The sequence below is a fragment of the Geotrypetes seraphini genome, chromosome 5 (assembly GCF_902459505.1).
Source record: "Geotrypetes seraphini chromosome 5, aGeoSer1.1, whole genome shotgun sequence".
Lineage (NCBI taxonomy): Eukaryota > Metazoa > Chordata > Amphibia > Gymnophiona > Dermophiidae > Geotrypetes > Geotrypetes seraphini.
The window spans coordinates 211,029,271-211,053,293 of NC_047088.1; the positions used below are offsets into that span (position 1 = coordinate 211,029,271).

Genomic DNA, 24,023 nt, shown 5'->3' on the forward strand with positions numbered 1-24,023 from the left:
AGAAGGAGAGGAGGAGATAAACCACAAAAAGGGAGAAAAGGAAGGAGAGAGATAGACAACAAAGGTAGGAAAAATGATTTTATTTTCAATTTAGTGATCAAAATGTGTTGTCAGCTTTGAGAATTTATATCTGCTGTCTATATTTTGCATTATATTTGTCTATTTTTCTATAGTTACTGACATTGCATATTTTAAAGTCATCTGCCTTGACATCTTTTAAAAATCCCCGAAACTCGTAAATAATTAACATTTTCTCTGCATACAGTGTGCTTTTTGTTTTTAATGTTTACCATTATGAATTAATAAGATATTGTACGTACATGAAAATGAATGGAAGAAATTGGGGGCGGGGCTAGGGCGGGATTGGGGGCAGGACTGAATATTAATAGATGTCCCGTTATGATGAAAAAAAAAAATGGTCACGTTAGTTAGACTCTTATCAGAGTTCTCTTCCAGGATTTTTCCTTCCAGCTTATTCTTTCCATTAGGGAACAAAAAAAAAATGCACATGTACATTCTCATTTAGCGCCGCATGAAAATTTTCCCAGCATGCCCTTTGGCTTTGCTGCTATTAGTACTATTTTTTTTTAATTATTATAGTTTATAAAAAGCGACACGCAGTGTGTTTGACTATTTGCTAACAATAATTTTCGGAAGGTTAATATAAACAATTATACGATGCCTTTTTCTTTTTGCAGCTCTCTTTATTTGCATTTTTCTGTATTAAAACAAGACTTTTTTTAAAAAAAAAACAACCCTATAAAAGTGTCCTCCTGCTGAAACCTAATGCTGACCAGGACCTGATGTTAATTTTCATGAAATCCCCATGGCAGCGCTGTTTTGTGAGCATTGAATTACAGGTGTGTGTACTTTCCCTGCTGCAGGCCAATTACGTTTGGAAACAGAGCCGGAGAGGAATCGAAACTGAAACTTGATGGAGCTGCTGTTATAAATAGCGCAGTGCAGTGCAGTGCAGTACAGTTCATTGAAAGCTAAAAAAAAAAAAAAAAAACATCGGCTCCAAGCGAGTTCAGTTTTGGAGCTATCTGAAAGATGACTGATCCGGCCCAGGAGCTCGAGAGCACCAGGCTCGGGCTTTTAGAAGTCTTCCGGCCCAAACTCAAACAAACCATCCAGGCAGTGCCAGTGCTGGATTACTTAACTTCCCTAGAAGCAGACGTGAAGGAGAAAATCAGGACAGCATATAGTGGGCGAGGTAACGCGGAGGCTGTGGAGCTGCTACTGGGGGCACTGGAGAGAGGCCCCCGGCAGGCAGGCTGGTTTCAGGAATTTGTTAATGCTTTGAGAGAAGCTGAGTGTTCCCAAGCGCTCGGGTACGTCGTGCCTGAGGAGCTGCCCTCCCCGGCTGTGGAAGCCCAGAACGACTACTGTGTGCAGCTGCTACATATTCTCCACCCCTCTTTGATAAAGAAGATCAGACCGGAGCCAGTGGCCCAGAAATGTCATGCGAAAGAAATATGCAGCTCCGAGGATGTAGAAGTGGTGAGTACTGCATTAACAATCTTGGGAATTGTCCACAGTCAGTTACATAATAAGTGAGAGTAAGTAAAGACCAGATGCCTCTTAACCTCAAGCTCCCTGCCCCCTATGCCTTTCATCTAGCTCAGACATGGGCAACACCGTCCTCGAGGGCCGGAATCCAATCGGGTTTTGAGGATTTCCCCAATGAATATGCCTGAGATCTATTTGCATGCACTGCTTTCGATGCACATTCATTGGGGAAAGCCTGAAAACCCCAGGATTGGATTCCGGCCCTCAAGGACCGGAGTTGCCCATGTCTGATCTAGCTTCGCAGCCCTGCTTCTATCACTATCCTCTATAGGGGACATTCAATAAATGGCACCCCAAAGGAGTGGCCTAGTGGTTGGAGCTACAGCCTCAGCACCCTGAGGTTGTGGGTTCAAACCCCGTGCTGCTCCTTGTGACCTTGGGCAAGTCACTCAGTTGAACCCAGGTACGCTAGATAGATTGTGAGCCCACTGGGACAGATAGGGAAAATGCTTCAGTTCCTGATTAAACTGCTTAGATAACCTGGATAGGCAGTATATAGATATCTAATAAAATAAAAACTAGTATTCTGTAAAGCAGTGTTTCTCAAATCAATCTTGGCCTTTCCAGTTAGGTTTAATTTAGAATATCCACAATGAATATGAAATAAATTTGTTATAGTTAGGGTTACCAGATTTTACTTGTGTAAAATCGGACCCATAGGCCCGCCCCCAGGCACACCCAATTCCACCCAGCCCTGCCCCCTCAGCCCGTTCTCTCATCAGTCAGGAGGGAGGCATCCGCACATGTTTACATTCTTACCTTTTATTTGCGTGTTTGCTTTAGATATGTGCTAAAATAAATCTTCATGGAGAACAGGAAGCCACCAGGGAGCTGCTTAGTAGAATTGTGCGGAAGCGCGATTGGTTTTCCCCATTTCTGTCTGCTTTACGGGAAACTGAGCACAGAGATCTTGTTGATGAATTAACAGGAGGAGACAATGGAAGAAATGGAGGTATAGTACAAATGTTTTTTCTGAAATTGCACATAAGAACATAAGAGTTGCCACACTGGGACAGACCGAAGATCCATCAACAGGGGCCAACCCCGGTCACAAGTACCTGGCAAGATCCCAAAGAGTTCACTTTTTTCTCTGCACTGACTTGATACTGAGGGCAAAAGTGATAAAGTATGTGTTGTACTAGGGACAGTAAATCTACCTGCATTCATGTGAAAAAATTAGCACACCCCATGAAATATAAAGTTATTTCTTAAGAAATTTTCACATTTTTATGTCAAATTTTTTTTTTAAATGTATCTCTGGAAAAGAAAGTGATGTAATTGCAGGTAAAAAAACAAAATTTTTCCTTGATTTACTCTTGAAACAAAAGATATCCACAAAAATATAGCCTCTGCTGAGGAAACTAAATTGGTTTCAGTTTCAACTGAGAGTTCAATTTAAATGTGCCTGTATAGTCTTTAATATTTTACATGGACTATTTGTTCCTTTGATGCCTTTATCTCTAAACACCATGAGATCTTCAGGCACAGAACAACTTACATGAATAAGCTCTCTTTTCCCTCACTAAGTGAAATCAAGTCCATTAGTAAAATTTCACACTCCTTTCCATACTTACTAACTGCGATATGGAATGGACTACCTCCTCAAATTAGGTTGTGTTTATCTCTTCAGATCTTTCGCAAAACCTTAAAAACCACTTTGTTTTAGAGCTTTTTAGGTAATAGCTCTAATGAATGTTAATGCATCTTTCTTTGTGATCTAATTAAACATAGAACAAGACGGCAGAAAAGGGCCACGGCCAATCTAGTCTGCCCACACTAATGGCCCACCCCCTAACTACCTCCATGAAGAGATCCCACATGCCAATCCCATCTTTTCTTAAAATCTGGCACGCTGCTTGTCTCAATTACCTGTTGTGGAAGATTATTCCAGCGATCAACCACCCTTTCGGTGAAGAAATATTTTCTTGTGTCGCCATGAAATTTCCCACCCCTGATTTTCAATGGATGCCCTCTTGTTGCCGTGGGTCCTTTAAGGAAAAAGAGATCTTGTTCCACCTCGATACGGCCTGTGACATATTTGAACGTCTCGATCATGTCTCCTGAATCGAGCTCCTATTGTTAGGAGATGATTTGGTATATAAGACTTAAGAATTAGATTAGATTAGATCACAGGAGGCAAATTATCACCGCAATATGTTGCCTTTTGTACAAACAGCAATATGGTGCCCGCTGGAGCTGGTCCCTCCACTTTGAACTTCTTGTCGGGTGACTAAAAGAAAAAGTTACACTTCTCCCTCCGAATCCGCGGTTTCAGTGTCCACAGATTCGGTTATTCGCAATTTTTTTAAAAAATCTGCATTCCGGACCTTCCCCACCTCCCTCCCGCATTCCCCCCCTTGACACCCTGGACCTTACCTGGTGGTCTAGCAGGCTTTCGGGGCAGGAGCGATCTTCCAACGCTCCTGCCCTGTGCAGATCACTCATATGAAATGGCTGCCATGAGCTCCCATTGTAGTCTTGAGAGACTACGGGAGCTCACGGCAACCATTTCCTATGAGTAAGGTCCGGGATGCTGGGGGGAAGGCGGGAGGGAGGCGGGGGTGGGTCAGAACCGGCCAAAAAGTTATTTGTGAATTTTCAACATTCGCAGGCCGGCTCTGTCCCTAACCCCTGCGAATACTGAGGGAGAAGTGTATTTGGAAAACCCTAGAACTTTAGAACAGTTTATTTTCTAATATAAGAACTATTTCACAATACAGCATATTTCTTTTAGAAAAACTATAAAATTATGGCTGTTTCAGAAGTACAGTACTGTTCATTGATTGTTAATATTTTATCTTATACCTTAAAAAAAAATCTTTATTAAATTTTCAAACTAGCAACAAGTGCAAACACTATACACCTGAAATAATAAAACGCTAGCCGCGCATGCGCACTCAACTGCGTGATTCCGTTTTCCCTGATCCGACATGTAGGCCCGTGGCCTTGCAGGAGTGCGCATGCGCGACTCCCCAGCCTTACTTGGCCAGCAAGAGTGCGGATGCGGCAGCAACACAAATCGGAAGACGCTGGACAGACAACCCCTGCCCTCTCCAAGCTTGGACCGCAGCCAGCCTACGATCGCCTCCACAGCCCGACGACTCCCCCCTCCCGCACCAACCGCTGCCGCTCCTGTTTGAAGCGGCCTGATGGAGGTTCACGGCCGGCTGTATTGAACCTCGCAGGCCGCTCTCCACATGAAGCACGTTCCCTCTGACGTGATCACGTCAGAAGGAACATGCAACCATATGGAGAGTGGCCTGCGAGGTTCAATACAGCCAACCGCGAACCTCATCAGGCCGCTTTGAACAGGAGCGGCAGCGGAGGCAGGAACCATGGATGGATGTACGGAGGTAAGAACGGCAGGGGAAGCCAAAAAAGGGCTATGGAGCAGGCAGAAAAGGGAGCTATTTTGGTGGGAGGGTTGTGCTGAGTGCACGAAGCAGGCAGGCAGGCATTGCACAACAGGGGGAGAGGCAAAGGGGGCTGCTTTGGGGGGATGGTTGTGCTGGGGGCCGACAGCAATCATGGGGGGAACAGAAAAGGGCCACGGATCAGGCAGGCATGCCACAACAGGGGGCCAGAGGGAGAGCGAAAGGGGGCTGCTTTGGGGGGAGGGGTGTGCTGGGGCAGGCAGCAATCAGGGAGGGGGGAGGAACAGAAGGGGGGCCATGAAGCAGGCAGGCATTGCACAACAGGGGGAGAGGCAAAGGGGGCTGATTTGGGGGGGTGGTTGTGCTGGGGGCAGAAAACAATCATGGGGGGGAGGAATAGAAGGGGGGCATGGAGCAAACAGGCATTGCACAACAGGGGGATAGGGGGCTGCTTTGGGAGGAGAGTTGTGCTGTGGGCAGACAGCAATTATGGGGGAGAACAGAAGGAGGCCACGGAGCAGGCAGACATTGCACAACAGGGGGAGAGGGAAAGGGGGCTGCTTTGGGGGGATGGTTGTTCTGGGGGCAGAGAGCAATCATGGGGGGGAACAGAAGGGGGCCAAGAAGCAGGCAGGCATTGCACAACGGGGGGAGAGGGAAAGGAGGCTGCTTTGGCAAGCAGGGGGGCCAGGGAGACAGACAGAAAGAAAGACGCAAAGACAGAGGACCAGGGAGAGACACAGACACAAAGAATGACAGACAGACAGCGTCCAGGAAGAGAGAGAGAGACAAATAAAAAACAAAAAAAGACATACAGACATCTACTCTAGCACCCGTTGTTGTAACGGGCTTAAACACTAGTACATATATAAATAATCACAATAAGCACTTCTAAACTGTCAGTAACAATACAGAAAGAATAAACCCCCCACCCAGTCAAATATTTTCAAACAGGGAATAAAATCAAACAAAAGAGATACCCCCCCTCTCTCCCTTGGATGTGTGCTAAAACAGAAAATATAGATAATAGACAACTATAACGAAGCCACAAAAGACATCATGTCAGCATTCATTTTCTCATGCTTATAACATAAGCATAAATTCGCCCACCAAAAAGTAAAACTAAGGCGATCCCAATTTTTCCAATTACGAGTAACCATTTGCATGGCTATCCCAGTCATAATAAGGAAAAGCCGATATTTATATCTGTCCAATGAGGGTTTAAGATGCAATATCATCCCACATATGACAACATCATATGTCAATGGAATTGATGACTCCAGTATGGTATTAATCTGTCCCCATATTGACTTCCAAAAGATGAGTATCAAAGGACAATAGATCAGCAGATGATCCAGTGTCCCTATATTGAGATGACAATGCCAGCATCTATTAGATTTTGAACTATCTAACTTTTGTAATCTAACAGGGGTCCAAAAACGTCTATGCAACAAAAAAACCCAAGTTTGTCTCTTAGATGCTGACGCCGTACATCTCATCCTCCAAGTCCAAATTTGTGGCCATTGAGACGCAGAAATCTGCTGCTTTTATCTCAGTGCTCCAAATGTCTTATACCTAATACAATACAATCTTTATTTATATACTGACAATACCTCCATGTATTTCACAGCGGTTTACATAAACAATTATGGTGATACAAATTATTAGGTAGTACTAGTCTTATAGCCCATTACATTAACGGGTGCTAGAATATATGTGTGTGTGTGTCTGGGTTTTTTTTTTCCTCTCTCTCAGCCGCTTTCTGTATTTCTGTCTGTCTTTTTTTTTTTTTTCCTTGGCTGTCCAATACCACCCCTTGCCTGCTCCCCCTGTCCATTCTCCCTTCCTTTTACCTCCCCTGTGTCCTCCACCACCCCATCACTGCTCACCTTATCCAGCAGAAGCCCTTCTCCCTTTGTTTTACCTCCCCCTGTCCATCATCACCTCCTTCCTGTTCCCCCTGTCCAGCAGTAGGCCTGTCTTCATTTTTCTGCCCCACTCCCTGTTCATCAGCACCTCTTCCCCTGTCCATCAACCCCTTTTCTGCCCCTCCATTTCCCTCCCACTCCACTTCCCTGTGCAGTATTTTCCTCCCCCCATACCTTCCTCCTGAACTGCATGCCCTACTTATGTTAAAATGCTTTCCGGGTTTGGCTGCCGCGGCCTGCAGCCGCCGACAGCCGCGGTGGCTGACATCCGACTCGGGCCGCCGCGGTCGACATCCGACTCGGGGGGGGGGGGGGGAGGAAGAGAGAGAGAGCAAGTTTCGGGCGGCCAGCAGCCGCCGCGGCCGACATCCACCTCGGGGGTAGGGAGAGAGAGAGCTTCGCGCGCATGCGCACTCCTATCTGCGGTGTCCTACAGCTCACAGAAAACGGACGCACGCGATGGGAGTGCGCATGCGCAGCCTAGCGTTTTATTAGATTAGATTACAGTTGTAGGAATTAATAATAAATTCTGGACATAGATAGGTTTTGGGGTTTATTGTTTGTTTGTTTTTAAACACTTCAAATTAAATTGCTGGTTAATATTAGTTGGTAATGTTTTCCACGGCCCGTGTTTAGGCTCTAGTGCCTGCATCAGGAGTCCCAAGTAATAAAAACAAACCACTAATGAAATCCAAATTCCACCAAAAGATAAAACCAACCATAAATGAAATCCAAATGCAGAATGACAGTTGCAAACTCACATAGAGTGACACTGAAGTGTAAAAAAATACATCTCTATGTGAGTTTGCAACTGTCATTCTGCATTTGGATTTCATTTATGGTTGGTTTTATCTTTTGGTGGAATTTGGATTTCATTAGTGGTTTGTTTTTATTACTTGGGACTTCTGATGCAGGCATTAGAGCCGAAACACGGGCTGTGTCGAGTCCATGATTTGAAATTAATATCCGTCATATTTATGAAATTATTATCTGCCATATTTATGTCTTTTTTAGACTGTTTGCACATATTTTAATTGCTACCAATAAAGAAGGATTTTGAAGACCAGGCACACACTTTTCTTGGATCTTGTTGCTTCGTGTGCAGACTAGGGGACTGTCTCCTTCGAGATTGCTGGTCTATAGTACATAGGCACAACATTATAGAATAGCACCTGGTGCAGGGGTGCCCACACTTTTTGGTTTGCAAGCTACTTTTAAAATGACCAAGTCAAAATGATCTACCAACAATAAAATTTTAAAAAACACAAAGCACACTGTACGCAAAAATGTTAATTATCATTTGTATTTGGGTTTTTTTTTTTTTCAGAGGTCAAGGCAGATGAGTTTAAAATATACAATGTCACCTCAGTAACAACTATACAAAAATAGACAAATATACCCCCCTCCCTCCCCTTTTACTAAACCGTGATAGTGGTTTTTAATGCAGGGAGCTGCGCTAAATGCCCCTCGCAGCTCCCGACGCTAAAAACCACTATCGCAGCTTAGTAAAAGGGGGCCATAGTGCAAAATATAAGCAGATATAAATTCTCAAAACGGACACATTTTAATCACTAAATTGAAAATAAAATCATTTTTCCTACCTTTTTGTCTGATGATTTCATGAGTCTCTAATTGCACTTCCTTCTTCTGTAAATCCAATATTTCTTTCTTTCTGCCCCCTCCCCTTTTCTTTCTGTCTCTCTTTCTTTCTCTCTCCCCCTGCCCCCTCTTTATTTCTGTCTTTCTCTCTCCCCTGCCTGTCTTGTCTTTCTCTCTCCCCCTGCCCCCCTTATTTATTTCTGTCTTTCTTTCTCTCTCCCCCTGCACCTTCCCAAGCCATTGCGCCGATTTCTCCACTTCCCCGATTCTTTTTCTCTCTTCCTGCTGCCCCCTCCCCTTAAGCCACCACACCGATTTCTCCCTGCTTCCCCAAGCCAGGCCTGGCACGTTCAAGCGCCGGGCCCACAAGCCTTCACCTTCGATGTCAATTCAGATGTCGGAGAGGAAGTTCCAGGCCAGCCAGGCAGCGATTGGTTGGGTCAGAACTTCCTCTCCGTGAAGTCTTGTGGGTCTGGCGCTTCTACGCGCCTGGCCTGGCTCGGGGAGGCAGGAAGAACAAGATCGCAAAGGCATCTCCACAAGGCAGGGGTCCAGGTGCATCCATACCTGAACAATTGGCTGATCAAAGCTCTTTCCAAGTCTGATGGAGAAAAAGCAGTGGCACAAGTTGTTCAGCTGTTGCAGGACTTGGGTTGGATTTGGGCACCCCTGGCCTAGTGCATATATACACATGTCTGCCAATTATTGGTGCTAATGACATGCACAAGTAGCATGTACATCTAGGCACCTGTTTGCTTGGACCTGGAGTTTTAACCCTTTCAGGACCAAGGGACATATTTGTCCCATAACTTTAAAATCCTATACATTTTGATTGGGATAGTCTACAGTTCTAAATTTGATATGTACGGATTCCATAGGATACTGCCTTTATGTAAACAAACTGGTTCCGACATTCATTCATTAGCGTCGTTGCCAGATTGACGAGAAGATTCACTTGCCACACTGTCCATAAGCCAGAAGTGTGATTTTTTTTTTTTTTTAAAAAAATGATATTTCACAAAAAAAATCAATTTTTTGGCATCTGGAAGCCCTTTTTACCATAAAAATGTCGTCAAAACCACAAAAATTGGCCTACGATCCTTATGGTCCTGAAAGGGTTAAGGAGCAAGCAATGTGGCAACAGTGGTAATCTCTCTGGTCTTAAAAACTACTCTAAAAAGCCAAAAATTTGAAATGTGAAACTCTGCTCTTAATTTACTCCTGTTACACATGTTTTACCAAATCTGGCCCTTACATGTTTGTTGATTGGAGCGTAACACGTGTAAGTTGCAAATTAGCACTTACACGTGTAACACATTACATGAAAGTGTTTTTTTAAAGCACATATTTTATAAAATGACTCTTCCCACTGTGTGTGCCAGCAAATCAGAGGCAGAGGAAGGCCTTCAATTTTTAGGTTGGCTTGAGGCCAAAGTGTGTGGGGCAGAATGTTGACCCACCCCTCCGCTTTCCACCCCATCCTCACCCTTATGACTATGCTCTTCCCTAACATGCAACACAACTAAATACTTGAGCAGGTGGAAATCCCCAAGTCCCACCAACTGAAGAAGTATTCCAGCATCCAGAAATACCCTGAAGCAGGAAGGCAGCTGTACTTTTCCATGGGCTGCTTCTGCCCTGCCTCTCCCGTTCTCCTTGCATGTTCAGTTATTGCATATATGTAAATATCAAGCATATGTGGCTGGGGAGGGGACACGGGGAGGTGCTGGTGCACCAGTGGCTCATGGATAGTGCTGCTGACTTCTGTCATTAGGGAGTTTCCAGCCATGACAGATCTCTTTTGCTGGCAGAGCTTGGGGATCCGCACCAGTCATGGCAATGGTGCAACAAATACAAGTCTGCTTCTGCACATAAGAACATAAGAAGTTGCCTCCGCTGAGACAGACCAGAGGTCCATCTTGCCCAGCGGTCCGCTCCCGCGACGGCCCATCAGGCTTATTGCCTGAACAGTGGTCCCTGACTAATTTTATAACTTACCTCTAATCCTATCCCTATAACCTACCTCTACTCCTATCTGTACCCCTCATCCTTGTAAGTATTTTACCAAATGTGCCATATTCAGCAAGTCTTCTGTAAAGTACATAGAAAATTTTCAACATCCTAGCTTAGATGTCCCTTTTCTGACCTAGGGATCCTATGCTTCATGGCATCCAGTTGCAAGATTTGAAGGCAGAACCAATTTGACATCATGTGCCCTCAGTGCTAGTAGTATGTAGGGTCAATGTAATGCAGGCTTCAACCCTCCCCCAAATGAATATCCCAAAAGAAACTCTATTTTAGTTTTATTTTCAGACAGTGATGAAACAAAGACAAAAGAGCAATAAATCTTCTGGTGCATAAGGGACAGTGGGTTATTTTTCTCTCTAACTGCGAGTTGTAAAAAGACATCTACTTTTTTCAGCTCTGTCTCCTCCTCACTGGACTGTGCTACAGCTCCTCAGTCTTTTCTTCTACACGCAAGTTGGAAGGTGTCTTTTTGATCTGCTCTGAATGAACTTTATTATTTTCTGATTTCTGGATTTGGAGGCTTTTCAGTTTTCAGGAGATCCCCAGCAGTCCTGAAGCAGCTTTGCATGGGAGAAGACACAGACTGTCTGGGCAGAAGTCTGTAGCTAACAGGGCAACTGTTTTATGAGGAACCTGTTTAGACAGCCTGCATTAACAACTGTGAAGCTTGGGGTCGTTCCCCTAGTAGTGTGTCTTGCTCCTGACTGTTCCGGAGTTTGAGCACAGGCTGTTTGGCCCTAATGCAGTCCGGTGGGCTTTAGTGAGTGCCGGCTGCATTTTCTCCCCTCAACAAATTCCGAGGTCTCAGTCTGCCTTTGGTCCGACTGGCAGCCCAAATATTGCAACATTTGGACCTTTCTGCATGTTTGTCTGAGGCAGGAGTCTTCTCCATAATCCTGCTGCAGTGTGAGCTGAAGTAGGCAAGGCACCATTACAGCACAGTGAGTACAGGCTGTTATAGCCTATGGGAAAAGTGTGTGTGTGTGTGGGGGGGGAGTCTGAAAATTGTTGTTTTGAGGGATGCTGGGGCTTGGTTTAGGGTCCCCACTTCCAAAAAACCCTTCCCTGAATTTTTTTGAGTGTTAATATTGCTCTCCCGGGCTGTTTTTTGTTTTTATTTTTTGGTTGCTGCCATGGCAGCCATTTGGATTTCCCAATTTGGATTATAAAGCCTCTTTCTGCCTTATAACTCCTTGATTTTGCTTAAAATCGATAGAAACAAACTCGTTAGACTGTTTTACTCCCTTATTCATGCCAAGAACAAGAGGCCCAGAGTATCCCTGCAGGGATTCATCTTGCTTCCTCATGGGCTCAGCAGCATCCACACACCTGTACTTCACCACATCGCTATCCAAAGGCTCTGGGAAGGATTTTTTCCCCTGAAACACAAGCCATCCCCAGCTCTAGAAGGATGAGAGGAGGCCAAGCCTATCACTCTTGTGCCCTGCAGCACATTTAACAAGGACACTCGTCCGGCTGAGGAGTGTCCTTGTTAAATGTGCTGCAGGGCACAAGAGTGATAGGCTTGGCCTCCTCTCATCCTTCTAGAGCTGGGGATGGCTTGTGTTTCAGGGGAAAAAATCCTTCCCAGAGCCTTTGGATAGCGATGTGGTGAAGTACAGGTGTGTGGATGCTGCTGAGCCCATGAGGAAGCAAGATGAATCCCTGCAGGGATACTCTGGGCCTCTTGTTCTTGGCTTTACCCCTGATTTTCTGAGTTTAATGTGGAAAACCTATTTGAATTGTCAAGATCCACCTACGTTGTCTGGGGCTATACTGGTGGTTGTGTATAGGGGTTCCTCAAAGAAAGGCCATGGATAAGACCCTGAAGTCCAGTCAGAAGTGGACAGGGAGGACTGGTGGGTTGGAGTCAATGTCATTACTATCCCAGAATGATTCTTCATTCTTAGAAGACTCAGGTTCTCAGGTGGAGAGACAGTGGTAACTCTTGATCAGGAAGAAGACCCGACAGTGTGTCTGCTTTTTAAGCTGGCAGCTTTCTGGAAATTATCACAGACTCGCTGCTGGTATTAAAACTTGAACCCCCTGCACAGTGTTCTGTCATGACTGGCTCTAAAGCTCAAACTGCTTCTTCCCCTCTCATCCAGACATTACAATACTGCTCACAGATCATAGAGTTGCCTCCAAGAACGCCCAATGACATCAGGTCAATAGCTGCCACTCTGAGGATAGGAGGATAATTGTCAGTTTATTGGGAGGCCTGGGCCCAGATTTGCTCAGATCGCTTGCTGCTGGATATCATTGGAGAGGATTACAAGTTCAAATTTTTTCATCCTGTGGTGGACTTGTTTGTTGATTCTCCAACTGGACAACCAGAGAAAGCGGTCAAAGTCTGTGCAATGGTGCAGCAGCCCTTAGCTATTTAAGCCGTAGAGTCTACCACCCAAAGAATTGGGCTTGAGCGGATACTCTATATATTTCAAAATGCTCAAGAAAGACTTGGATGACTGGAAGCCAGTCCTGGATCTGAAGTCAGTCAACACAGCACTGAAAGTTCCCCGATTCCACATGGAGATCATTTGTTCAGTTATTGCGGCAGTGTCCTTGGATTTGACGGAGGCCTACTTATACATTCCCATATTTCCAGATCAAAGGAAGTTCATGAGATTCTGTGTACTGGGGAGACATTTCCAGTTTTCAGCACTCCCCTTCGGTCTGGCTACAGCGCCTCACACCTTCACCAAGGTGATGTTAATGGTAGCAATACATCTCCACAAGGCAGGGGTCCAGGTGCATCCATACCTGAATAATTGGCTGATCAAAGCTCTTTCCAAGTCTGATAGAGAAAAAGCAGTGGCACAAGTTGTTCAGCTGTTGCAGGACTTGGGTTGGATTCTCAATTTCTGGAAAAGTCACTTGGAGCTGAACCAGTACCTAGAATACTTGGGAATCCATTTCAATATTGTGGAGGGCCATGTTTTTCTTCACAAGCCATGTTAATTGAAGCTCATATGCCAAATTTTAGACCTCCTAGCGATGTCTGCTTCTACGTATTGGCATTTTCTCCAGGTGCTATGGTCGATGGCAGCAACCACAGAAATTATTCTTTGGGTGAAAGCTCATGTGCGCCCTCTTCAGGACACACTTTTGTCCAGCTGGTTGCCACAGATGGATTCTCTCCCAGATGCCGCTGACCTGGACGGTGAGGGCATGTCAAAGTTTGCGTTGGTGGCTCTAGCCAGAGTCATTGCCAGCAGGAATGCCTCTTTGCATATTCTCATGGGAGATCCTGATAACAGATGCCAAACCTTTTATGGCTGGGGTAGTCATTACAAGGGTCTTCCTGTTCAGGGATGCTGGTTGCCCTCGCAGAGGAAATGGTTGATAAACTAACTAGAGTTGTATGCCATTTGACTGATGTTACAGACATCCTGAAAGGCAAAGCGATCAGGGTTTTCTCAGACCATGCCATTGCTGTGGCCTATGTCAACAGGCAGGGAGGTGCCTAGAGGCCCAGTTGTTGTTCTGATGAGTGGAAGTCCACCTGCAAGCCCTTTCAACAGCACATGTAGCAGGAGTGAACAAAGTGCAGGCCAACTATCTCAGTTGGCAGACACTGAACGTGGGGGAATGGCCATTGTCCCGGAAGACCTTCAATATTATGGGTCGATAGGGACAACCAATATTCAATCTGATGTCATCAACAGCCAACAAGAAAGTAGATTCAAGCCGGAAGTGCTGAATTGTACACACTAGTCCCAACTTTAGCCAGAAAGAGCGCTGTTTGTATGTGTTTCTCCTATGGCCAATCATAGGCTGGGTCATTTGCAGAATAGCAAGTCACCCAGGGTTGGTAATCCTGGTTACCCCAGATTGAATTCGTCGGCCGTGGTATGTGGATCTGATGCACTTGCAGAGAGACAATGGTCTCCAACTGCCAATTCATACATCTCTTCTGTCACAGTGTCCGGTTCCCATAAGAACATAAGAACATAAGCAATGCCTCTGCTGGGTCAGACCAGAGGTCCATCGTGCCCAGCAGTCCGCACACGCGGTGGCCCAACAGGTCCAGGACCTGTGCAGTAATCCTCTATCTATACCCTTCTATCCCCTTTTCCAGCAGGAAAATGTCCAATCCTTTCTTAAACCCCTGTACTGTACTCTGCCCTATTACGCCCTCTGGAAGTGCATTCCAGGTGTCCACCACTCGTTGGGTAAAGAAGAACTTCCTAGCATTCGTTTTAAATCTGTCCCCTTTCAACTTTTCCAAGTGTCCTCTTGTTCTTTTATTTTTCGAAAGTTTGAAGAATCTGTCCTTCTCTACTCTCTCTATGCCCTTCATGATCTTATAAGTCTCTATCATATCCCCTCTAAGTCTCCTCTTCTCCAGGGAAAAGAGACCCAGTTTCTCCAATCTCTCAGCGTATGAGAGGTTTTCCATCCCTTTTATCAAGCGTGTCGCTCTCCTCTGAACCCTCTCGAGTAACGCCATATCCTTCCTAAGGTACGGAGACCAATATTGGACGCAGTATTCCAGATGCGGGCGCACCATCGCCCGATACAATGGCAGGATAACTTCTTTTGTCCTTGTTGTAATACCCTTCTTGATTATGCCTAGCATTCTATTTGCTTTCTTAGCGGCTGTTGCGCACTGTGCCGTCGGCTTCATTGTCATGTCCACCATTACCACCAAGTCCCTTTCTTGGTTGCTCTCATTCAATAATATCCCTCCCATCGTATAGTTGTACCTCGGGTTTCTGTTTCCAACATGCAATACTTTACATTTCTCAACGTTGAACTTCATCTGCCATCTCGCCGCCCATTCCCCCAATTTGTTCAAGTCCCTTTGCAATTCTTCACATTCCTCTTTAGTCCCAGCTCCACTAAATAGTTTTGTATCGTCCGCAAATTTTATTATCTCACACTTCGTGCCTGTTTCTAGATCATTTATGAATATATTAAATAACAGCGGCCCGAGCACTGAGCCCTGCGGAACACCACTCGTGACCCTCATCCAGTCCGAGTAGTGGCCTTTCACCCCTACCCTCTGTTTCCTACCCGCCAACCAGTTTCTGATCCATCTATGTACGTCTCCGTCCACTCCATGGTTCTTCAGTTTCCGGAGTAGACGTTCGTGAGGCACCTTGTCAAAGGCTTTTTGGAAATCAAGGTATATAATGTCTATGGGGTCTCCTCTGTCCATCCGTTTGTTAATACCTTCGAAGAAGTGCAATAAGTTCGTTAGGCACGATCTCCCCCTGCAGAAACCATGTTGGGTTGTTTTCAAAAGTTCGTTTCTTTCCAGATGTTCATCGATGTGTTCTTTAATCAGTGTTTCCGCCAGTTTCCCCGGAACCGAGGTCAAACTCACTGGTCTGTAGTTTCCCGGGTCACCTCTTGATCCCTTTTTAAAGATGGGCGTGACATTGGCTATCTTCCAATCCTCCGGGATCATGCCTGTTTTCAAGGATAGGTTGCAAATTTGCTGCAGTAGTTTCGCTATCTCCTCCTTTAATTCCTTCAGAACCCTGGGATGGATTCCGTCCGGACCCGGGGATTTGTCAGTTTTAAGTTTTTCTATCTGCCTATGTACATCATCAAGGCTCACTTCCATGGATGTTAATTTTTCTGCTTGATTTCCATTGAAGATTTGTTCAGGTTCCGGTATGTAGGTTGTGTCTTCGTTTGTAAATACAGACGAGAAGAACATGTTGAGTCTTTCTGCGACTTCTTTCTCCTCCTTCACCGCTCCCTTCTTGTCTCCTTCGTCCAGCGGTCCCACCTCCTCCCTAGCTGGCTGTTTCCCTTTAACATATCTGAAGAACGGTTTGAAATTTCGTGCCTCCCTGGCTAGCCTCTCTTCATACTCTCTTTTGGCTTTTCGAACCACACGGTGACATTCTTTTTGATACTTCCTGTGCTCCTTATGGTTCCCTTCAGTTTTGTCCTTTTTCCATTTCCTGAATGAATTTTTCTTATTGCCTATCGCTTCCTTCACTATTTCAGTCATCCATACTGGGTCTTTTGTTCGACCCTTTTTGCACCCCTTTCTGAATCTGGGGATGTGCAGATTTTGTGCCTCGCTCACCGTGTCTTTGAAAAAAGACCAGGCATGTTCTACTGTTTGCCATTTTTTGGAAGTGTTCCTAAGTTTCTTCCTTACCATTTCCCTCATTGCTTCATAGTTTCCTTTCCTGAAGTTGAAAGATGTCGCTATGGTTCTCTTTCCGTTCGGTATGCCTACTTCAACCTTGAACTTGATCATATTATGATCACTGTTTCCCAACGGTCCCACTACTTCCACTTCCTTTGCAGGTCCCCTTAGTCCATTTAGGATTAAATCCAGAGTGGCATTTCCTCTCGTCGGTTCTCTAACAAGCTGCTCCATGAAGCAATCTTGTATAGCCTCCAGGAATTCTGTCTCCCTAGCGCATCTTGAGCTTCCAAGACTCCAGTCTATCCCAGGATAGTTGAAGTCTCCCATAACAACTGTGTAACCGCTTTTGCATTCTCGCTTCATCTCGGCATCCATTTCTTTATCGCTATCTCCGGTTTGCCCGGGTGGACGATAGTATAGGCCCATCTTTATTTCATGCCCTTTCCTACCCGGTATTTTAACCCATAGCAATTCCAGTTTGTTGATCATCTCCGCTGTGTCCATTCTTGTCGATTGTATGCTTTCTTTTACGTATAGGGCTATTCCTCCTCCTTTCTGACCTGACCTATCCCGGCGATAGAGCTTGTACCCCGGCAGTGCTGTATCCCATTTGTTTTCCTCATTCCACCACGTTTCAGAGATTCCAATGATGTCTATGTCCTCTGCATTGGCCATGGCTTCTAGTTCCACTATTTTGTTACTTAAACTCCTTGCATTAGTATATATGCAGTTTAGATCCTGGCATTTTGTTGTCTTCATTTCTTTTCCCTGTGCTTCAGTCTTTGGTGTCTTCTCTTTTGCTACAATCTTTCTAACCTCCTCTTCTGGGTTAGTTGACTCATGTAATTTGTCTCTTGTTTCTTCCCTGTCTTTTTTCCCCTCAGTATCTTCACGGGATACCTTCTTCCGAATCATCGACGCTAGGTCGACTGTCAGCTTTCCCCTTTCTCTTAGTTTAAAGCCTGTTCTAATCCTCTCTTGACGTTATTTGCTAGAAGTCTTGTTCCCGCCGTGCTCAGGTGTAGTCCATCTCTCCTGTAGAGCTTGCTCTTGCCCCAGAACGTTGTCCAGTTTCTTACGAAAAGGAATCCTTCTTCCTCACACCATCTCCTCATCCACGCATTTATTGATTGTAGTTCTTCCTGCCTTTTCACATCTGCCCTCGGTACCGGTAGGATCTCTGAGAATACTATCTTCTGGGCCCTCATCTTCAGCTTCCTTCCCAGAATCTTGAACTGTTCTATCAGCGTGCCTCTTCTGTAGTCTCTCCTGCTGACATCATTCGTCCCAATGTGGATCATTACTGCGGTCTCTTCCGTCTCCGCTCCATCCAGGATCATCCCAATTTTGTCCACGATGTCCTTGGTTCTCGCTCCTGGGAGACAGGTCACCAGTCGATCCTCTCTCCCTCCTGCTATGTGGCTGTCCACATGCCTCAGTATCGAGTCTCCCACCAGGATCGTTGACTTTCCCTTCTTCAATTTTCTTTTCGGTCTCAGGTCAATGTCCTCAGCGTGCTTCACTCTCTCTTCTTCTGGGCATCGACTAGCCAATTCTTCCCCCTCGTGCGGTATTCTTCTGTGGGTGTCTTCTATGTGGTCACCTGCTTCTTGCTCCCCCTTCCATGTTGGTGTCGGGGTGACTTCTTCTTTCATACGAAGTTCGTTCTCTTCCACCCTCTTCCTGTATGCTTCCTCAATGAATTTCTCTAGTTCCCTGACTTCCTCCTCAATGTGTCTCTCTCTCGTGAAGACTTCAGCTGTCTTGATTGGGTCCTCCATGGTGTAAAGTCCTTCTAGTTCCTGTATCTTGTCCTCCAGTCTCTTGACTTCCTTCTTCAAGCTTTTCAGCTCCTGACACCGACCGCATACATATGACTGTCTCCCCGAGGGGAGGTAGTCATACATATGACAGTCCGTGCAGAACACTGGAAAGCTCATCTTCTGGTTTCCCTCTGCTTCCATTGGTGTCCTCTCTCTCTCTCTGCCTACTGCTGGAGTCCCCTCTCTCTCTCTGCCTGCTTGATGCCTCCTCAGTAACCTTGTGTGAAAGACTTGGCCCTTCTTGAGGCCCTTCGCAAAGGCGCTCGCTAAGGCGAGCGCCTTTGCCGCTCGCCTTCGCCGCGCGCCGAACGGCTGTGCGCCGTTGGCTCGACTCCTGTTATGGAGGAGCCCGGTCGATCTTCGATGACGCGGTGGGGGTGGGCGGAGCTACTCTCGCCGCTGCCCCGACAGTATTTTCACCTGCTCCTGCTTCCTTGTTCTCCTTCTCTCCCCCTTGCTTCTCCTTCGCTCACACTGTTCTCTGCCGCTGACTCGACTCCTGTTATGGAGGAGCCCGGTCGATCTTCGATGACGCGGTGGGGGTGGGCGGAGCTACTCTCGCCGCTGCCCCGACAGTATTTTCACCTGCTCCTGCTTCCTTGTTCTCCTTCTCTCCCCCTTGCTTCTCCTTCGCTCACACTGTTCTCTGCCGCTGACTCGACTCCTGTTATGGAGGAGCCCGGTCGATCTTCGATGACGCGGTGGGGGTGGGCGGAGCTACTCTCGCCGCTGCCCCGACAGTATTTTCACCTGCTCCTGCTTCCTTGTCTCTCCCCTGCCTCTCCTTCTCTCTTTCTCGTTTCTCCTTCTCTCCCCCTTGCTTCTCCTTCGCTCACACTGTTCTCTGCCGCTGACTCGACTCCTGTTATGGAGGAGCCCGGTCGATCTTCGATGACGCGGTGGGGGTGGGCGGAGCTACTCGCCGCTGCCCCGACAGTATTTTCACCTGCTCCTGCTTCCTTGTCTCTCCCCTGCCTCTCCTTCTCTCTTTCTCGCTTCTCCTTCTCTCCCCCTTGCTTCTCCTTCGCTCACACTGTTCTCTGCCGCTGACTCGACTCCTGTTATGGAGGAGCCCGGTCGATCTTCGATGACGCGGTGGGGGTGGGCGGAGCTACTCTCGCCGCTGCCCCGACAGTATTTTCACCTGCTCCTGCTTCCTTGTCTCTCCCCTGCCTCTCCTTCTCTCTTTCTCGCTTCTCCTTCTCTCCCCCTTGCTTCTCCTTCGCTCACACTGTTCTCTGCCGCTGACTCGACTCCTGTTATGGAGGAGCCCGGTCGATCTTCGATGACGCGGTGGGGGTGGGCGGAGCTACTCTCGCCGCTGCCCCGACAGTATTTTCACCTGCTCCTGCTTCCTTGTCTCTCCCCTGCCTCTCCTTCTCTCCCCCTTGCTTCTCCTTCGCTCACACTGTTCTCTGCCGCTGACTCGACTCCTGTTATGGAGGAGCCCGGTCGATCTTCGATGACGCGGTGGGGGTGGGCGGAGCTACTCTCGCCGCTGCCCCGACAGTATTTTCACCTGCTCCTGCTTCCTTGTCTCTCCCCTGCCTCTCCTTCTCTCTTTCTCGCTTCTCCTTCTCTCCCCCTTGCTTCTCCTTCGCTCACACTGTTCTCTGCCGCTGACTCGACTCCTGTTATGGAGGAGCCCGGTCGATCTTCGATGACGCGGTGGGGGTGGGCGGAGCTACTCTCGCCGCTGCCCCGACAGTATTTTCACCTGCTCCTGCTTCCTTGTCTCTCCCCTGCCTCTCCTTCTCTCTTTCTCGCTTCTCCTTCTCTCCCTCTTGCTTCTCCTTCGCTCACACTGTTCTCTGCCGCTGACTCGACTCCTGTTATGGAGGAGCCCGGTCGATCTTCGATGACGCGGTGGGGGTGGGCGGAGCTACTCTCGCCGCTGCCCCGACAATATTTTCACCTGCTCCTGCTTCCTTGTCTCTCCCCTGCCTCTCCTTCTCTCTTTCTCGCTTCTCCTTCTCTCCCCCTTGCTTCTCCTTCGCTCACACTGTTCTCTGCCGCTGACTCGACTCCTGTTATGGAGGAGCCCGGTCGATCTTCGATGACGCGGTGGGGGTGGGCGGAGCTACTCTCGCCGCTGCCCCGACAGTATTTTCACCTGCTCCTGCTTCCTTGTCTCTCCCCTGCCTCTCCTTCTCTGAACTTACAGCATGGCTCTTGAACATGCCGTGTTAGCGCAGAAGGTCTATTTGGAGGTGCTCATAGCTACCCTACTACGATCTAAGAAAACAGCAAATGTCATGGCTTATGCTAAGGCTTGGAAAAAGTTCCAGCGCTGGTGAGCTGAGAATTTGGTGCCTTTGAGATCTCCGATTGTTGGTAGTCCTAGTATTTCTCCAAGCTGTACTTGAGAGATGACTGGTAGTGGGCTCCTTCAAAGTGCAGGTGGCAGACCTTTCGTGCTTCAGGGCTCAAGTGGCAGGATTTTCACTAGCTTCCCATCTTGACATAGCTAGATTTTTGAAGGTTGCACTCAGGCTGCATCCTCCTGTTTGTCAGCCCTTTCTGTCATGGAACCTTAACACTGTTTTCCAGGGCTTAAGTAAGGCTTTTCAAGAGGTGTCCTTAATAGCTTTGTTAAGAAGGTTTTTCTGATGGCTATTGCCTCTTGTGAGAAGAGTCTCTGAGTTGCTTGCACTCTCAAATTTACAGAGGTTGGGGGTCTCTCTGCTCACGGTATCTTCTTCTTTTTTTTTTTTTGCTGAAAAGTGGTTTCGGCCTTCCATATTAATCAGGAAGTCTGACTTCCTGCATTCCGACCCATGGGTTCGAAGAAAAGAGACAGTGTTGAAGTTGCAGGATGTTAAGAGAATTCTTCATTACCTAAAGATGACAAATGATTTTCATCTCTCAGATCATCTTTTTGGTGCTCACCAGTCCTAATCAACTTGGAAGGCAAACTTCAATGGCTTTTTTTTCCAGATGGAGTCACATATCAGTTTCATCTGTGTACATTACTGCGTAAATAGCCGCTGATCTCTTTGAGGGCACATTCTACTAGAAGGGCACATTCCACTAGAAATGTGGCTTCTTCATGGGAAGAGTCCGGACAATACTGTCTGAGGAGATTTGTGGGCAGCTACATGGTCCACCCTCCATACTTTTACAGAGTTTTACAGAATAGATTTGGCAGCATGCATTTGGATCCTCGGTTCTCACAGCAGGCTCATCTGTCCCACCCTAGTCTCAGGAGACTGCTTTGATACATCCTACTGGTCAAGACTGATATACCTTTTGCACCAGAAGGAAAGATTAAGTTCTTACCTCAATCTTCTTTCTGGTAGAAAGGTACATCGTTCATGAGGTTCTGCCCTGTTAGATATCAATTTCACCTGCTTACTGTCTCAGATTTCCAAAGGTTGGGATCTTTGCTGTCAGACATTCGGAGAGTAGAGACCTCTCTAGTTTAGAGGCAAATGAAAGCATGACAGCTCCACAGGTGTTAGTGGTGGTTGCACTTATGTAGGTGGCTTGTTCATTCCACCTTATTTTCCATCCTGGTTTTTTTTAATTGACATTGTTTAACAATCATTGTCGCAGAACAGAAGTGATTTGTCGAGTGGTTCCCTGCACCCTTCCTTCTTATTTTTCCTGTTATAGTGGTTTACAACTGCCTTGAGACAAACTGAAGAGCTATGGCACAGCTCAGTGAGGAAGGAGGAAGAGCAGAAAAAGGTAGATGTTATCTTCTACACAACTTGCAGTTAGAGAGGAAAATAACCCACTGATCAAGACTGATGTGCCTTTCTACCAGAAAGATTATTGAGGTAGTAACCTAATTTTTCCTTATTAAGGCTCCCTTTTATCAAGCTGTGTTAGGGCTTTTTATTGCAGATCACTGCGGTAAAAACTCCAACGCTCATAGAATTTCTTTGAGCATAGGAACTTTTACCATAGTGGCTCGTGATAAAAAAAAAAACCTTAACGCAGCTTGATAAAAGGGGGCCTAATATTTTTAAAAGTGAATTTGCTTTCAGTAAATTAAAATCGATTTATTTTCCCCTTGATAAATATAAAAGCCGTCTTTTCCTGGTTTTGACTGGAATAGCTGTTCAATTGATCACTAAAAATTGGAAAAGCCATGATAGATTAAACTACACATTTTGGTGGACAAATGTATGTAATACATACAAATATGAGAAAATGAATGCAGAATGTTTGGGGTCAAGTGTTTCATTTAACAAAGTATGGAGTCCATTGGCTTTATTTGCTGCTTCACATTAATGGTTTATGTATTCTTCTTTAAGTTTTTCCTTAGACATCCTGGGTGGGGGGGGAGGTGAGGGAGAGGTAATTGAGAAATTGATATTAATTCTTCATATCAATGTAATAAATAAAGTTGTCTTGTGTTATTGATAGGTGGGTGAGTGGGTAAAGTTATGGTTCTATATACTAATTGTATACAATGGTGTAATCTCTGTAATATTTTTCTGTATTCAATCAAATGTACTACACTGTTGTAGTTTTTAAAATAACATTTTTACAAAAAAAAAATTGGTTTATTTTAACATAATTCTGCATGACTTCTGAAAGAAATAGAAGAAGATCCCATGCCCTTTTTGTATTTCTGCCAGTTAAGGGTTGCAAAAGTAAGAAATACTATGATCGTACACTCTCTTTTCAAGCAGCCTCTCATGATAAGGTCGTCTGTAATTTTCTTCTTACATCATATTCCTACTTACATTTCAGAAATCAATTAAAAACTTATCTCTTTTCAAAATTCATAATTAATTAGATTTTTTGATTCCTTCCAGTTTGCTTATTAATTAATCTTTTGTAAACCGCATTGAACTCCATGGTTATGCGGAATAGAAGTCTGATTTTATTTTATTTTATGTTATGTTATGTTAACACAGAAAATGAGGAGACTGGCATTTGTACACAAACATTTTCGAAGAAGGAAAATCAGAACAAATTCAAATTAGCAGAAAACATTTTTCCTGGATCAGAGTTGGAGCAGGCAGAGGAGGCCAATGACAATTCTGTGACCGAGAGTAGTGCTTTAGGAATGGATTTAGAAGAGACCTCTCTACTTTCAGGTAATCTAACCAACTGGGTAGGAGGGACTGAAAACGAGAAAGCAAGTGGCTCTGAATGCTATTTGTTGTTATGACAGGATGTAATGATTGGCTGTAGCAAATAATTGCTGACCTGTGGTCAGTCTCATTGTGCATCTGGGCAGGGAATGGCTACTTTGACAGGCCTTTAATTTCATCTTCGTCTAGCTGGTTCTTTCTTTATGTTCTGGGAGATTTCTTTTACTACTTTGTATTTAACTTTTATTTATAACTATTATAACTGCCTAGATGTGTTCTATGTAGGCAGTATATTAAGTTTGAATATATACATAAAATGATAATTAAAAATTCTGTATGGGTGGATCTGGGTGTGGCCATTCAGAGGTTCATACCTATTTTCACAGAGGTACATCATATTTTCATATTGAACATCAAAGATACACAGCTTCAGGTTCTTTGTTGAAAAACATATGTCTAACGAGTCATATTGAGGCACCCACAGTTATTTTAATAATATGTATGCCAATCTTCCAGTGTGTTGAACTAAA

The 24,023-nt window shown here is 45.6% G+C and overlaps 1 protein-coding gene across 1 annotated transcript in view; it reads left to right on the forward strand.

Moving 5' to 3' along the window:
* Nucleotides 1-601: 601 nt before the first annotated feature.
* Nucleotides 602-24,023, forward strand: part of IFIH1 (interferon induced with helicase C domain 1) — a 108,466-nt gene continuing 85,044 nt past the window's right edge. Inside the window, exons 1-3 of the mRNA XM_033946887.1 lie at nucleotides 602-1,503; nucleotides 2,356-2,524; nucleotides 23,314-23,496. Coding sequence (XP_033802778.1) covers nucleotides 1,054-1,503; nucleotides 2,356-2,524; nucleotides 23,314-23,496 — 802 coding nt within the window. The 5' untranslated portion in view covers nucleotides 602-1,053. The remainder of the gene's footprint in view (nucleotides 1,504-2,355; nucleotides 2,525-23,313; nucleotides 23,497-24,023) is intronic.